We start from the raw sequence: 13803 nt of genomic DNA, 5'->3' as shown, positions 1-13803 counted from the left end.
GTGACTGAGTCACTTCCTCGGCGCTCGGTGCTTTCCTGCTTGGGCCATTTGCCCTCTCCAACCTTAGGAGCAGCCTTTTGATGGGGCAGGGCAGCAGGTCCAGGGCTGGGCTGATCCTCCTTAGAGGTTGGCGCTTCTGCGGGCGCTTCCCTGGGCGTGGGGAAGGCTGCGGGCTGTGCCACCCGTGACTGTCCCGTGGGCGAGCGGCCGGGAGGAGCGGAGGAGCCCGCGGAGCGCTATAAAGAGCCGGGGCAGCGCCGGGGCGCTCCGGCCATGGCCGCGGCATCGCAGTGTCTGGAGGAGGGCTCGGGGCGCTGGCCGCCGCCGGCCGGGCCGTACAGCGAGGCGCAGCGCCTGGCGCTGGAGGAGCTGGTGGCGGGCGGCCCCGAGGCGCTGCGGGCTTTCCTGCGGCGGGAGCAGCTGCCGCCCTTCCTGTCGGAGCCCGAGGTGCAGGACATCGCTCGGGCCGCGCTGCCGCCCGCCGCGGGCCCGGAGCCGGCGGCCGAGCCGTCGGCCGGAGCCTCGTTGGACGCCTCGTCGCTCACCTACTTCCCCGAGCGCTCGGACCTGGAGCCGCCGGCGCTGGAGCTGGGCTGGCCGGGCTTCGCCAGCGGCGCCTTCCGCGGGCTGACGCGGGTAGAGGCGCACTTCCAGCCCGGCTGCGGGGACAGCATCTACGGCTGCAAGGAGGCGGTGCGGCGGCAGATCCGCTCCGCCCGCCAGGTGAGTGCCCGGGAGCGCCCTGCCCTGCCCTGCCCGGGGCCACCTCGTCCTTCTCCGCTTCGCTTACTCTTATATCACCTTTCATTTTTAATTACTCTGCTGTTTCGTATTGCTTTATGTCTTCTCCATCATCTTTTGTAGTTATTTTTTAAAGAGGTTCATTATTTGCCAGCTTTCCCGCTCCCATACTGCTGAAAACCGAGTCCGGGCTCTCTGGGTGCCGCTAAGTTCCCTCCGGGAGTGGAAACATCCCGAGCGTGCCCATTCCCGGCTCTCTGAAACAGCCGCTCCTTCCCCATCCTGCGGAGGATCCACGGCAAACCCCGGGGCTCAGCCCACGGGGAATATCTGTGGGGGTACGAGCTGGCTCTCAAGGGAGGTTTTACTCAGATCTTGACTCGAAATGTGAGAATCTGAATAATATAGCAAAGATGAACCCGGCTTTTATCTTAGGTTAGATGTAAAGAGCAGTCAGACACCAGTGGTTTTAGGTTTTCTTACTGTTTCTTTTTATATTTGCAAAGTTGAAAGACTGGAAAACTGTAGCATTGAAAGTAAGCTCACCTTTTTCTTCTCGCAATGCTTTTGAGGAACATCTGTTCTCAAGAAAAAAAAATCAAACCCTCTTGCTTAGGAAGAGACCAAATTTGCTTAATATAGGTCAAAACCAGGTATCTAGTTCTATCTCAGTGTGAGGAAGAATACTCTGTATCACAGAAAACTGTACCATGTTCCATAACCACCTGAAAAAAAGGCAGGGAGGAATATTTAATTTGAAAGTCAAATTTCTCATGTGCTATCTCCCTTGCGATGCTGTGGAAAAAAAACCTAATGATTTCCTCTGAAACTCGTTTCAGATGATTGCTCTGGTTATGGATTCCTTCACAGATACTGATATCTTCACAGACCTCTTGGAAGCCTGTAGCCAACGGCAAGTTAAAGTGTATATCCTTCTAGATCAGTCTTCATTTTCCCACTTTCTAAAAATGTGCAAGGATCTGCGAGTTGACCTTGAGCAGGAAAAGGTAAGCCTTGTCATATTTATAGGGGTAGGGAACTGATCCTCTTACGACTGTAATCTTTAAGCTGTCAAAAGAAGAAATTATTACACCTGCTGCCACAACTTGAAATGGGTGTTAGGTTGCTCCAGCTCTACCTTGGAAGATTTAACTATTCTTACCTAAGACAGTGATTAATAGAAAATCTGAAACCTTTGTAATTGGATGTTACAGCTGCTTTCTGAGCATAGATACTAATTGAATGTTCAAGGAAACGCAGGAGGAATGTCCAGTTCCTAAAGCATGACTGGAGTTGCTTGGGCTCGCCAAGACTTTGAAGGCTGAGGGAGAAGCAGGTTCTCAGGAGTCTGTGGAATTTGGATCCCGATGATTAGGTGACAGGAATTTTCACAGTCACATTCTGCACAGTCAGTTTATGGGTTTTCCCTTTAATGTCATCTCTTTGCCTACAAAAACAAGATCCTCACTCAGTTCTGTGGGTGACTCTTGTGCCAATGCACAGTTCCTCAGGGATGGTTATTGCTGTGTTATTCCTTTGAATGCAGTCACTGAACTTTGCAGTCCACCTGACTCTGGCCATGTCTTTAACAGTTGATGAGGGTTCGGATTATCACCGGGAGCACATACTGCACCAGGTCAGGTGTCAAAATCATTGGAAAAGTCCGTGAAAAGTTCATGTTAATTGATGGCATTAGAGTGACAACGGGCTCCTACAGGCAAGTGCCAATTTTTTTCTCTCTCTTTACATGATTTCTCCCCATGGAAAGGAAAACCAGCAATGCTGCAGAATTGCTTTCCTTATCAGATTTTATGACCAACATTTACCTTTAGAAAAGCCCACTGCTCATCAGTTGGGTTGTAAGAACAACATAACTAAACGTGATGAAGGAGAATTTTCAGTGAACACTTTCTTTACTGATTATTTTGAATTCACTTATAATTTTCTCACTCTTCCTTTGCTAGTTTTACATGGACAGATGGGAAGCTGAACAGCAGTAACATTTTGATCCTGTCAGGCCCCGCAGTTGCGCACTTTGACCTGGAATTTCGGATTCTTCATTCACGGTCAAAGCCTATCAACCTCAAAGAGTTTTCCAGCTGCAAGAAGAACAGGGTGTGGGACCAGCTGTTCAGGATAACAGTGGCTTCCAGAGACATGACCAGGGAACACTTCCTGAGAATGGAATTTTTGTATCTGAGAGCATTTGTAGGAGATCTGAAGAGGAAGAGGAGCTGGCTGCACGCCTCCAGGGAGGCCGTGTACACCCCAAATAACACGATGCACACCTCTCCCCCGCTGACTAAGAGGAATGGCTCCCTGGTTATGAGGCCACACTGGATCATAGAGAGATGAACTGCATGTCCATGCAGAGCAAGAAGCAGAACCACAGGAACCACGTCTGTCCATCCCTGTCCAGCACTGTCTTGCAGTGTGTTTGTGAGGGCAGCTGGGAAAGAAACCTCAGACTGAGAGAAAGTGAAACTGGAATTGTGGCTTTGTTTGAAGAATACTATAAAGCCATTATTGACTTCTACTATTCTGTTAAATTTTCATTTCTCAGCCTGTTCATGCATGTTTTAAGCTGATGGGTTGGCAGTGTCATAGCTCAGTAGCACAACCTTTTTTTTGTTTTTTTTTAAGCAATCTAGGTATTGAAATTAATATTGCTTGAAAGTCTGTTCCAAGATGAAAGCAGGCTCTGAAATCAGTTTTGGTCTTGTACAAACTCTTCACCAACTGGTTCATGACACGGAACAGGAGTAACCCTAATCTAGAAACCAGTGGGTCAGTACCCCACTACTACTCCTCAAATTCATATTTTCTTCATACAAACCTATGCTGGCAGGCAGAATGAGCTAATGTGCCAGCAAACAAGGCTTTAGAGGTGACTGAATTTTACATGGCCTTTATATTACACTGTTTGGGTTGTTGGACATCATGCAATAAATGTGTGCAAGTGATCATATTCTAAAGGACCCGCTGTGTTTGTAGGAGAGCCAAATGAGACCAATGCCTTGGCATTACCAGACAGACTTTGTGTTTTCTTTGTGGCTGCTGCTGCTGTCAGACCTTGTGGAAAAAGCTGAGTAGATCTGAAATCTGTGAAGCTGATGCCTCTTCACAAAAGTCCTAATTCCACCAGAAATGCAATGACACCAAAGTAGGCAATGGAACCATTTTTAAGGTCTCTTGGAAGCTAAATTTTTTTATTATTATTTGTTAACCTATTAATTTCTATAGGGGAAAAAAACCCAAAACACCCTCAAATGGATAAGCTATCCTCCCAGACAGCTGCACATTGAGGTACTGAAGCTCCAGCAGCCTGCCAGTGTAGATACTCACTAGTAAAAAACAAGGTTTACCATTTCTCAGTTGTTCTTGTGGCTCTTCTACTGCAAAATAGTCGGGTACGTGCTTGTGTGAGTGTCTTGTGGGCTCTGGGCTTCAGAGGGGAAGATTAAAACTTGGCAGGGGAATTTCACATGGATTTTAGCTAAGCAGCAGCAAAGTAACATTAAACTGGACAGATGGATCTTACAAAAATGAACATTGCAAAAATGTACTGATTAGTATGCAACTAATCTGGGCCCTCCTTCTTCTGTACTTACAACCATGGAAATGTAATCATTCTGGCCCTCCTAATTTGTAAATATTCAATAGTTTATAGCTTTGTGCTATTAACTTCCATCCAGATGTAAAGAAGTTTGAAATATGTATTTTTATTCTTAGCTATATTTTCCATAAAGGCAAATTCCGTATAGTGTTGAGCTCTATGCAAAATACTGTTTGTGCAATCTTATTTTCATAATAATTATCTGTATATATTTTCTCAAGGATAACTTTTTCACTTTATTATTCACCTCATTACTTTCATAGGCAGCTCTTTCCATGTGGGATATTTTCTCAACAATTACTAATATATCGGTGATACGAAATACTGCGAGTTGTGTTTACTTTTGATAGTGTGGACTTAATATCAAAAGTACATTGAAACATACACTTAGAACTTTAAGAACATCATAATTGTAACTTAATAACCTGTTTTACATGTGGTCACTCAGCATAACAAGTGACCACAGAGGTAGAGTGTTGTGGGGTGCAGTTTGTTAGTTTGTTTTAACCACCATAATTGCATTGCTAGTGTGGGAAGTTTTAGGAATATAGGATGTGATTTGATTTTTACTTTCCCATAAGCATGAATATATGACAGTATTACTAAACTTACTTGGAGCAGTTTGAGCTTTCTATTTTTTATATTTCCTTTAGCTTCTACTCAATTAGCTCAGAACCTACATTAAGTTTGATTCAACAGTAACTTCCATGGGCTTTCATGGGAGTGTTTGTGGCTTGTCCTTCAGCTGCCGGGTGTCAAGTGCAGCAGCTGTGCTGTGGGTAGTGTGGAGACATCCTTCACTGGGGAAGGAATCAGCTCTAATAAATTAATGAGCAGGGACTTTTGGGCAGTGATCTTTCAACTCCATTAAATCCTACGTGCTCTGCCAGGTGACCACAGAATGGGTTGGGTTGGAAAAGACCTTAAAGCCGATCTCATCCCACCCCTGCCATGGCAGGGACACCCCACTATCCCAGGCTGCTCCAAACCCCATCCAGCCTGGCCTTGGACACTTCCAGGGATCCAGGGGCAGCCACAGCTTTTCTGTGCCAGGGCCTCACCTGATCCCAAGTTGTACCTTATTCCCTTATAGTCCTCTGCTCCTCGCAGAATCACTGTAGCACTGCCGAGCCACCCGCTCGCATGGCAGTTTGCGGGGCACTGGGTGTTACAGAGCGCTACGAGGAACTGCTCGTGGGTCTCGTGGTTGTGAGTGCTGGGGGCTGTGAGGGAAGGGGCCGGTGCTTCACTGGCCGGAGCAGATCTGTCACTGATCGGTCACTGATCTGTCCCTGATCGGTCCCTGATCTGTCACTGATCGGTCACTCATCTGTCCCTGATCTGTCACTGATCGCTCCCTGATCGCTCCCTGATCGCTCCCTGCACTGAGGGCTGTGAGGGAAGGGGCCGGTGCTCCACTGGTCGGAGTAGATCAGTCCCTGATCACTCCCTGATCTGTCACTGATCGGTCCCCGATCGGTCCCTGATCGGTCCCTGATCTGTCACTGATCGGTCCCTGATCGATCCCTGCTCGGTCACTGATCTGTCCCTGATCGGTCCCTGATCTGTCCCTGATCTGTCCCGGATCGCTCCCTGATCGGTCCCGGCGCGCTGAGGGGGCCGGGGCGCGCGGGCTCCATGGCAACGCGCTCCGCGTCACGTGGGCACCGCGCGCCGCTTCCGGCCGCCCTCTCACCCCAAGATGGCGGCGCCCGTGGGGCCGGTGAAGTTTTGGAAGCCGGGTGAGGGGTGTGGGGGTGTGGGGGATGGAGCCCCGCCGGGGGGAGTGCAGCCCCGCCGCGGGGAGTGCAGTCCTGCTGCCCGTGGTGAGGGGTGTGGGGGACAGAGCTCCGACCTGCCTGGCCGTGGTGAGGGGTGCGGCGAAAGCCGGCGGCGCTGCTCCCCTCGGCTCTTTGGGGCGCTGGAGCATTTACGGAGAAGGGCAGCAAGGCTCTGGAAGGATTCGAGAACGTGTCTTGTGAGGAGCGGCGCGGGGAGCGGGGTTTGCTTTGTCTCTGGGAGAGGAGGCTCAGGGGTGACCTCTTCGCTCCCTACCATCCCTGCCGGGAGGCTGTCCTGAGCTGGGAGCCGGGCTCTCCTGCGGTGTCTGCCGTGAGGGAGCCGGGGGAACGGCTCTTCAGCCGACACACGGGAGATTCCCATTAGCTGTTATAATTTTTTTATTTCGCTGTTCGGGTGGTCAGGCATAGTTTGCCCGGGGAGGTGGTGGAGTCAGCATCCCTGAGAGTTTTCCAGAGGCGTCTGAATCTGCTGCTGGGCGATGTGGTTTAGGGGTTACAGTGGTGGTGCAGGGTTGATGCTTGGACTGGATGGTCTTGAAGGTCTTTTCCAACCTTGATGATCCAGCGAGGACAGTGGGGAAATGGCTGTCCCCTCACTGCCAAAGGCAGGGGGTGTTGGTGGCTCCAGCTGGCTGCTGCCCAGTGTGGGGTGGGTGGGTTTTGGGGTGGGTGTGTTGCTCTTTGTGGGGGTCTCGAGGGGATGTGCAGTGTGCAGGGAAATCCCGAGGAGTTCCGATGGAGGAGCAAAATCCGAGCTATGGATGAGAATAACTGTGGTTAACGCCAGGGAGAGCAGCTCAGTGGAGAAGCATCTTGGAAACAATCACAGTAGTTGTTGATTTGTGGTAGAACTGCTTGTTAACCTTTTAACAGTGGGAGAAGTGCAAGCAAGGAAATCCTACAAAACAGAGGAATCCTCCTCTTTGGTCTCAGACTTTCCCAGCTGAATCTGCAGCTGAATATGACACATTCTGTTACTGAGATGAGTTTGTGTTTCTAGTTCACCTGCGTGATTCCAGTTTCAGTTATCAGTAGTTTTGTGATAATTTGCAGCAGCAATAAATCAAGTTTCAGTTCCTGAGGTAAGTTCAGAGCTGAAGTGAGGGTTATATCCTTTGTTTATTGTTAGGTAATGTTTCAATTGCTTTCAGAGGAAACTTGCTTGTTTTTTTTTGAATGTGCTGCCACCCATGATTCCTATTTGTATGAAACATTTTTACTGTATTGTGATACACCAGGCAGAAATGTATTGTTGCAGTTAAGATTCACTCCTGTTGTGTAGGCTCGGAAGGTCCTGGTGTCAGTGTCTCAGAGGAGAGGCAGAGCCCTGCCGAGAGCAGCGCTGTGACCGTCATCTACAACCCTTATGCTTCCCTCTCCATTGAACAGCAAAGGCAAAAGCTGCCTGTTTTTAAGGTACAGAAGTTCTTTTTGACACATTAAATCTGTTGTATGATGTCTGGTTCTTTTGTCTTTTTTTTTTTTAAAGAGCAGTATAAAATCACTTTGCAATATAAATAATAATTTTATGAGTTTGCTCTATATTTATTGGAATTTATTGTCCTGTTTGACAACTGTAACTGACAGTTCTAAGGGCTTTGTAGATGTATGTTATTTACTATATGCTGTACATGTAATTTATAGTTTTTAAAGGACTGTTTAGCTTTTGGCAGTGAATTCCATGTAACAAGAAGATACTGTGTCTGCCAGATATGTAAATATTATAATTTGAATTGTTTTCTTATTTTTGTGCAATCTGTTTTTTACATTTAAATGTCATCTTCTCTTTCAGCTAAGAAATCACATACTTTACTTAGTGGAGAACTACCAGACTCTGGTGATTATTGGGGAAACAGGATGCGGGAAATCAACACAGATTCCACAAGTAAGTGTCTGTTTCTGTTGGTAAAATGAGGTCATTCTCAGGGGATCTTACATGGAATATTGAGCAGAACCAGGTAAAACCACAAAGTGTGAGGAACTAACACCCTGGTGTAACCACAGCATGACCAGTGTCTCTCTTATCCCCACTGTTGTTTGCAGTACCTGGCTGAAGCTGGCTGGACAGCCGAAGGAAGAGTTGTTGGTGTGACACAGCCTAGGCGGGTCGCTGCTGTTTCAGTGAGTGTCCCCATCTCTCCAGTCCAGGCATTATCACCCCCAGTTCATCAGCAGGTTTTGCTGAATAGCAGGAATCTGCACGAGTTTCTGAATGAATAGATGTTTCTGCTTATCTTTCTCTAAGAGTTGCTGGTGTTGCACACTGAATTCAACCTGATTAGTGGGTCTGGCCAAACATTCCAGCATTCCAGAATTGCAGATGTAGAAGCTTTGAAGTAAAATTGACTGATGTCAGCAGAACTGCATACAGAAGTTAGGGCTGAGCTGTGAGTGACTCAGGACTAGAACTGTGCTTGTGTGACCCTCAACTTCCTTCACAAGGTGAAACAGTGATATAAATCTGTGTATAGTTATGCAGCCAGTGGAAGAGGTTGTGTACCTCTTTTTAGCAATTCATAACTAGGTTTTTAATCTTTTTTTCTGTGTTTGTTTTTTGTTGTTCTTGTGGAGTGTGGGTTTTTTGGTTTCCCCTTGTAAAAATGTCAGGCAGAAGAATAAACAGTTTTATTGTAAGAAATTCTTGCCTATACATATTATGTCTTGGAGATCATAACAATGTGCTGTGAGGGGGGAAAAGGAGATGCTGAGGGCAACGACTTCTCCTCTCCGGTAGCAGCGTGCGCAGAAAACGTTCCAGTGCTCCTTTGTCTTCACAACTGCTGCCAGGCACTGACTTGGGTGAAGTTTCCGCTGCAGCATTCTATTTATACAGAGAACTGAGGTGCTGTTTTATAACAGCATTTTGCCTGTTCTCTATTATAAAGTAAAAGGTATCTACAACACACCATTGTCTACCTGTGTAGAATCCAATATTCTTCAACCAGCCCCAGCCTGGTTAAGGGAACAGTCTCTAGCAGTGCTCTGCATCTTGTGCTTTGGGCAGTCTGCCTGCAGTGTCCTCCCTTTTCTCCTTCATAGGGCATCCAGCTGACAGAGCACAAGTTCTACAGGAGATGTTGTGAGTGCTGCAATGACTTCTCACAGCAAACTCACTTCTCTTCTCCCTTTCATGTCTTAGTGCGTCATTTTTAAGCCTAAAATAGAAAGATTATTCCATTCAGGCTTAGAACATGGACTCAGCAGGATTTTTCTTTGAAACTGTTGTTGCAGACTGCCTGAGCTGTGGCTGTTACAGGAGATGAGGAATATAACTGATGATTTATTTCTTTGTCTTGAACTGAAAATGATATTTTATTTTAATAGATGACTTACCTGCTCTCCTGTCTGGTGGAGGGGAGTTGTTAGAAATAAAGAGAGGTAGTTTCCAAGATATAAGGCATAGTTTAGAAATTCCTGAACTTCTGCTTGCATTACCCAGACTGACAATTATCCTGAATTCTTGGGCTGAAGGTAATGGGGTGGTAAGATTCCAGCTGAAATCATGAATTCACTGCCTGTAGGTATGGGTTAGAGTGTCACTCAAATCACTGACAGTAACTTATGGTTGGAATTCTACAGGGACTAATTTATGTATTGTGGAGTTTTATTATGTCTTTAGATGGCTTTGTCGTTTGTGATGACACAAGTGAAGTGTGCTGAGCTGGTTCTTGCTTACGAGGATCTCTTTTCTCAGGTTGCAGGCCGAGTTGCTGATGAAAGAGGTGCAGTGCTGGGACATGAGGTTGGATACTGTATCCGGTTTGACGACTGCACAGACCCACAGGCTACCAGAATTAAGGTGAAACACGAACACCATGTGGTTACTCTGAAGGGATTAGTTGAAACTCTTCAAGTACTTTTGCAAAATTAATGAGAACCTTGTGATGCCCAGTCAAGAGAATAGGTAACATTTCAGTTTCCCAGGTGGGTACCTCAAAATTATGCTTGAAGTGGCTTTGGCAATCCAAACCTTAATAACATGAGTACCGTTCTATTCTGATAGTCTGACAAGTTCTGCTTTAAATCTAGAGGACAATTTCAAGGCATGGCCAGCTGTTGGTGCGGCGCTGGTGTGACCTGTGTGTCACTCAGAGTCGTAGGGAAAGGCTGCAGTGAATCACAGATTGAAAGTATCCTCCTCTAAAAATAGATTTTGATTAAAATAACAGATAAAACCCAAGATGAGAAGGCTGAGAGATAATTTGGTAGGTTAAATAGCAACTTTGCAGCTGTTCTTCAGTGCTGTGAGCAATGTTAGTGTTGCTTGTGTTTCTGCAGAAGAGGATTTGCTTTAGTTGTGCTGGAATGGCAGTGATGATGAATAAGACAATTTGCTTTGTGGTTTCTTTTTTCAGAGGTTGATGTTCCTTTTACAGTGAAAGAAATGGAGGTACTTGTTCATTAAATAGAGCTGAATTAATTTTTTTTTAAGCATGATGATTATTCATTTAGAGTTGGAAATGTGGAGGGTTTTACCATCAATTCTTGCGTAGTTCAAGACCACAGTTGCAGTCACAGTCTAATTTGATAGATCATTAGAAAATTAAAGGCAAGGAAAATCAAAGGCAAAAGCCTAGAAAATAATCTTTAAAGATCACAGTTAGTTGAGACTATATGATAGGGATTTTTTTACTTTTATTTTTTGCATTCACTTCTAGTTTCTAACTGATGGTATGCTGGTGAGGGAAATGATGGCTGATCCTTTATTAACAAGATACAGGTAAGAAAACATGGAATGAGTGCTTGCTGAAGTGCAATTTGGTAAAAACCTGCTTTTTTAAGCTGTTATGAAAGCTGCTTTTATAAAATATTAGTGGCTATTATAAATTAAATACCAAAAAATTGAAAATTATTTTAGAAATCTGAATTCTTTATGTTGTAAAAACATTGTTTTTAGCAACAACATATTTTGTTAGTTGATCATTGTGACACCAAGAGCATCAGGATTTGATGCTGTAGTTTTGAGACAAAAGCTAAGGGCGCCTTATGGAGCCTAAATTGTTTCATTTCCTAATTTTAAATTATTCTTTCTTCCTTATAAAAAAAAATCAACAACAAATAGGCTTTTCTGATATCCAGAAAACCTATGCAATACAGTAAACATAGACTTGTTTTCTTCTACTCCATTCCAAAAACTAGCCTGAGTAGAGAACAGTGTGTATGTCCCATGTGATGTCATTTTTCAGGTACATGTTTCTCCCTACTTCATTGCTGCATGTTTTTTTAACTTGCCCAGTGCTGTAAGTGGCTGTGAATAGTAATAGCCCAGCATCAGATATCAGATAATGATGGTTCTAGAAGACAGGGAGACACTGATTCTAGTGTCAGTTAATTAATTTCTAAAACCTTTCTGCTTTTTTCACAGTGTCCTCATGCTGGATGAAGCTCATGAAAGGACTCTTTATACAGACATTGCTATTGGCTTACTAAAAAAGGTAATTCTTTCTTAATTCAGTGTAATTCTGTAATTTTAACTTGGTAATTTATTGCAATTCTCTGTAACTGTTTTAATTTTCATCCTTTTCATTCAACCTCTGATCCTGATGGCTGGTAATTGAGGGAGCATGATTGCCGTTTCCTCATTTAGAGAGTGTGATTGCTGCTTCCTCATTTATCCCACAGCCTATTGTACATACCCAGCTATTTACTTTGGTCATCTGACATTCAGGATCCTCTGTTTCTTCCCCCTAATGCTGAAATCTCTCCTTAGCTGATAGTACCAAAATGCACTGTTGATCATGTGAAGTGATCTGATAGGGGCTTGTTGCTGACTTTCAACCTGCTAAAGATCTGACTCCCATCAGAAATTAAGAGTAGATTGAAATGACTGACTGAATGCCCTTAAAGTAAATACATAAAACTCTAAACAGTCATCGGGTCCTTAGACCTGTGGGGTGGTATGGATGCTTCATTCACCATCTGTCATGTAGTTTAAAGTAGTTTTACAGAGAGGTTTCTCTGGGTTCTCTAGGTCTTGGTGCAAGTCTTGCATTTCAGAAAACAGTTTTAACTCTGGGTGTTGTTGGTCTCTCTCCCAGGTTCAGAAGAAGCGTGGGGATCTTCGCCTGATTGTGGCTTCAGCCACCTTGGATGCAGAGGTAGAGCTCGGAGATTTGGGCTGAAATGAAGTGACATAGGTGGCAGCTCCACTGCTATTTATGCACAGCTTATCCTCTGTGCTGCTGCTTGAGCGGCTGCAGGAAAAAAATCTGCTGTAGTTCAGTTGCTCTATTTGGTTTCATGTTCTGTTAGCAAACTGTTTTGGATGTGAGTTTAAATATGAATTTGCTTTTTATGTATTGATACCTTTTTTCACCTTATTTATATTATTTATAAAAATATTTTCTCATGGCTTAATTTATTAAGAAATGTTGAATTAGCTCAGTTTTGCTGATAGAAATAATCTGAGGCAAAGATAGTCCAGTAAAAATAAGTGATAAATGAATTGAATTAATTTCAGTGAGATCTTACTACATCCCTGATTGACTCGTGGCCTGTGGACAGTTATGTAAACTTGGTAAAAACATCATTAATTTAATTTTGAGTAGGAACAAAAGAGGAACTCTCTTAGAGCTGAGCAGTGTTCCACCCTGCCGTGTGTTCTGCTTGTAGCAGCAGCAACAGGAGATGCTGTCTGGGGAGAGCACATGAGCCTGTGTACCTGCTGTGGGTCTGTTCTCTGAGCTGCCTCAGCATCTGCAGGAGCTGTAGTACAGATTAGTCAGCACCTTCCTGCTGTTTCCCCTCTACTGTGTGTTTATGGGCCTGCTGTTTGTTAATTTGTCTTTGAATCTGCAAGTCTTCAGGACACCATGAGTAATTTTCAGGAGTTTGCCACCTGCTATATAATGAAGTACTTGGTCTAATTCTTTCAAACCTGTTAGTTTCATCAAGGGCCTCCCAGTTCTTGTACTGGGGATTTGTGTTTAAAAAAAAAAAAACACTCTCAAAACAGTTTTACATTTACTTTTTCACCTTTGATTCTGTAAACCTCAGCTGTGTCTTCTCAACCTTGTGCTCCCCATGCACAGCCTTTTCAGTCTCTTCTCATATGGCTGCTCTTCCATCTCCTGTATCATGTTCATTCCTCTTCTCCACTTTTCCTGAGTGAAAAGTGCTTGTATTGCTCTGTCCTTAATAAGGATGTGGCACTGAAGATGTGAGCACATGGAGATTTCCTTTAGGGACAAGTACCACATGCCATGAATGTTGGTGGTGTGCTGTGCTTTGGTAGTGTTTACACTGCTGTATATTCTACATTACAATGCAAAATTTTAATTGCCAGAAACCACATTTCAAATAGATGACAGTCAATATGAGTTAATATCAGCAAAATGATTGGTGTGACTGTATAAACATTTTTTTAATACAGAGAGTTGATGGTTATCTCTACAATGCTCATTAAAGTTGAGATGAATTATATGGGTTCTTAAGTTCTGTCTTTTGCTGTTATTTATTGAAAATACTTCATGACAATAAATCTAAATTTATGAAGGTGTCTCACAATACATAAATCAAAAACTTTCATAAATCATGCCTAACTCTGCTTTTACAAAGTGAGATCTTGGTGTTCAGTACGGGCTGTAAAATTTACTCACTCATCCAAAAATGGATGAGAATATGCAGGCCCTACACAAACCTTTT

General features: G+C 44.4%; 2 protein-coding genes across 3 annotated transcripts in view; both read left to right on the top strand.

Annotated features, from left to right (window-relative positions):
* Positions 1–142: 142 nt before the first annotated feature.
* On the top strand, positions 143–3334 carry LOC131585191 (protein FAM83D-B-like). Its single transcript, XM_058851013.1, has 4 exons — positions 143–723; positions 1581–1748; positions 2334–2458; positions 2706–3334. The coding sequence occupies exons 1-4, from the start codon at positions 274–276 to the stop codon at positions 3094–3096; spliced, it is 1134 nt and encodes a 377-aa protein (XP_058706996.1). The 5' UTR covers positions 143–273; the 3' UTR covers positions 3097–3334.
* Positions 3335–6033: 2699 nt separating this feature from the next.
* DHX35 (DEAH-box helicase 35) overlaps positions 6034–13803 on the top strand; it is a 28059-nt gene continuing 20289 nt past the window's right edge. For both annotated transcript variants that reach the window (XM_058850780.1, XM_058850779.1), the window contains exons 1-8: positions 6034–6099; positions 7442–7575; positions 7952–8044; positions 8203–8280; positions 9854–9958; positions 10818–10879; positions 11525–11594; positions 12198–12257. In XM_058850780.1, the coding sequence (XP_058706763.1) occupies positions 6060–6099; positions 7442–7575; positions 7952–8044; positions 8203–8280; positions 9854–9958; positions 10818–10879; positions 11525–11594; positions 12198–12257 (642 nt within the window). In that variant the 5' untranslated portion in view covers positions 6034–6059. The remainder of the gene's footprint in view (positions 6100–7441; positions 7576–7951; positions 8045–8202; positions 8281–9853; positions 9959–10817; positions 10880–11524; positions 11595–12197; positions 12258–13803) is intronic.

Source organism: Poecile atricapillus, chromosome 15, assembly GCF_030490865.1.
Source record: "Poecile atricapillus isolate bPoeAtr1 chromosome 15, bPoeAtr1.hap1, whole genome shotgun sequence".
Taxonomy (NCBI): domain Eukaryota; kingdom Metazoa; phylum Chordata; class Aves; order Passeriformes; family Paridae; genus Poecile; species Poecile atricapillus.
The sequence above is the reverse complement of the archived record's forward strand: the minus strand, read 5'-3'. Positions and strand labels throughout refer to the sequence as shown.

Excerpts from the sequence above, each read along its gene's own strand:
- LOC131585191 (XM_058851013.1), top strand. The coding sequence starts at position 274 with ATGGCCGCGGCATCGCAGTGTCTGGAGGAGGGCTCGGGGCGCTGGCCG. Across the intron at positions 1,749-2,333 it reads TTGACCTTGAGCAGGAAAAG|TTGATGAGGGTTCGGATTAT; the intron begins GTAAGCCTTGTC and ends TGTCTTTAACAG. Across the intron at positions 2,459-2,705 it reads GTGACAACGGGCTCCTACAG|TTTTACATGGACAGATGGGA; the intron begins GCAAGTGCCAAT and ends TTCCTTTGCTAG.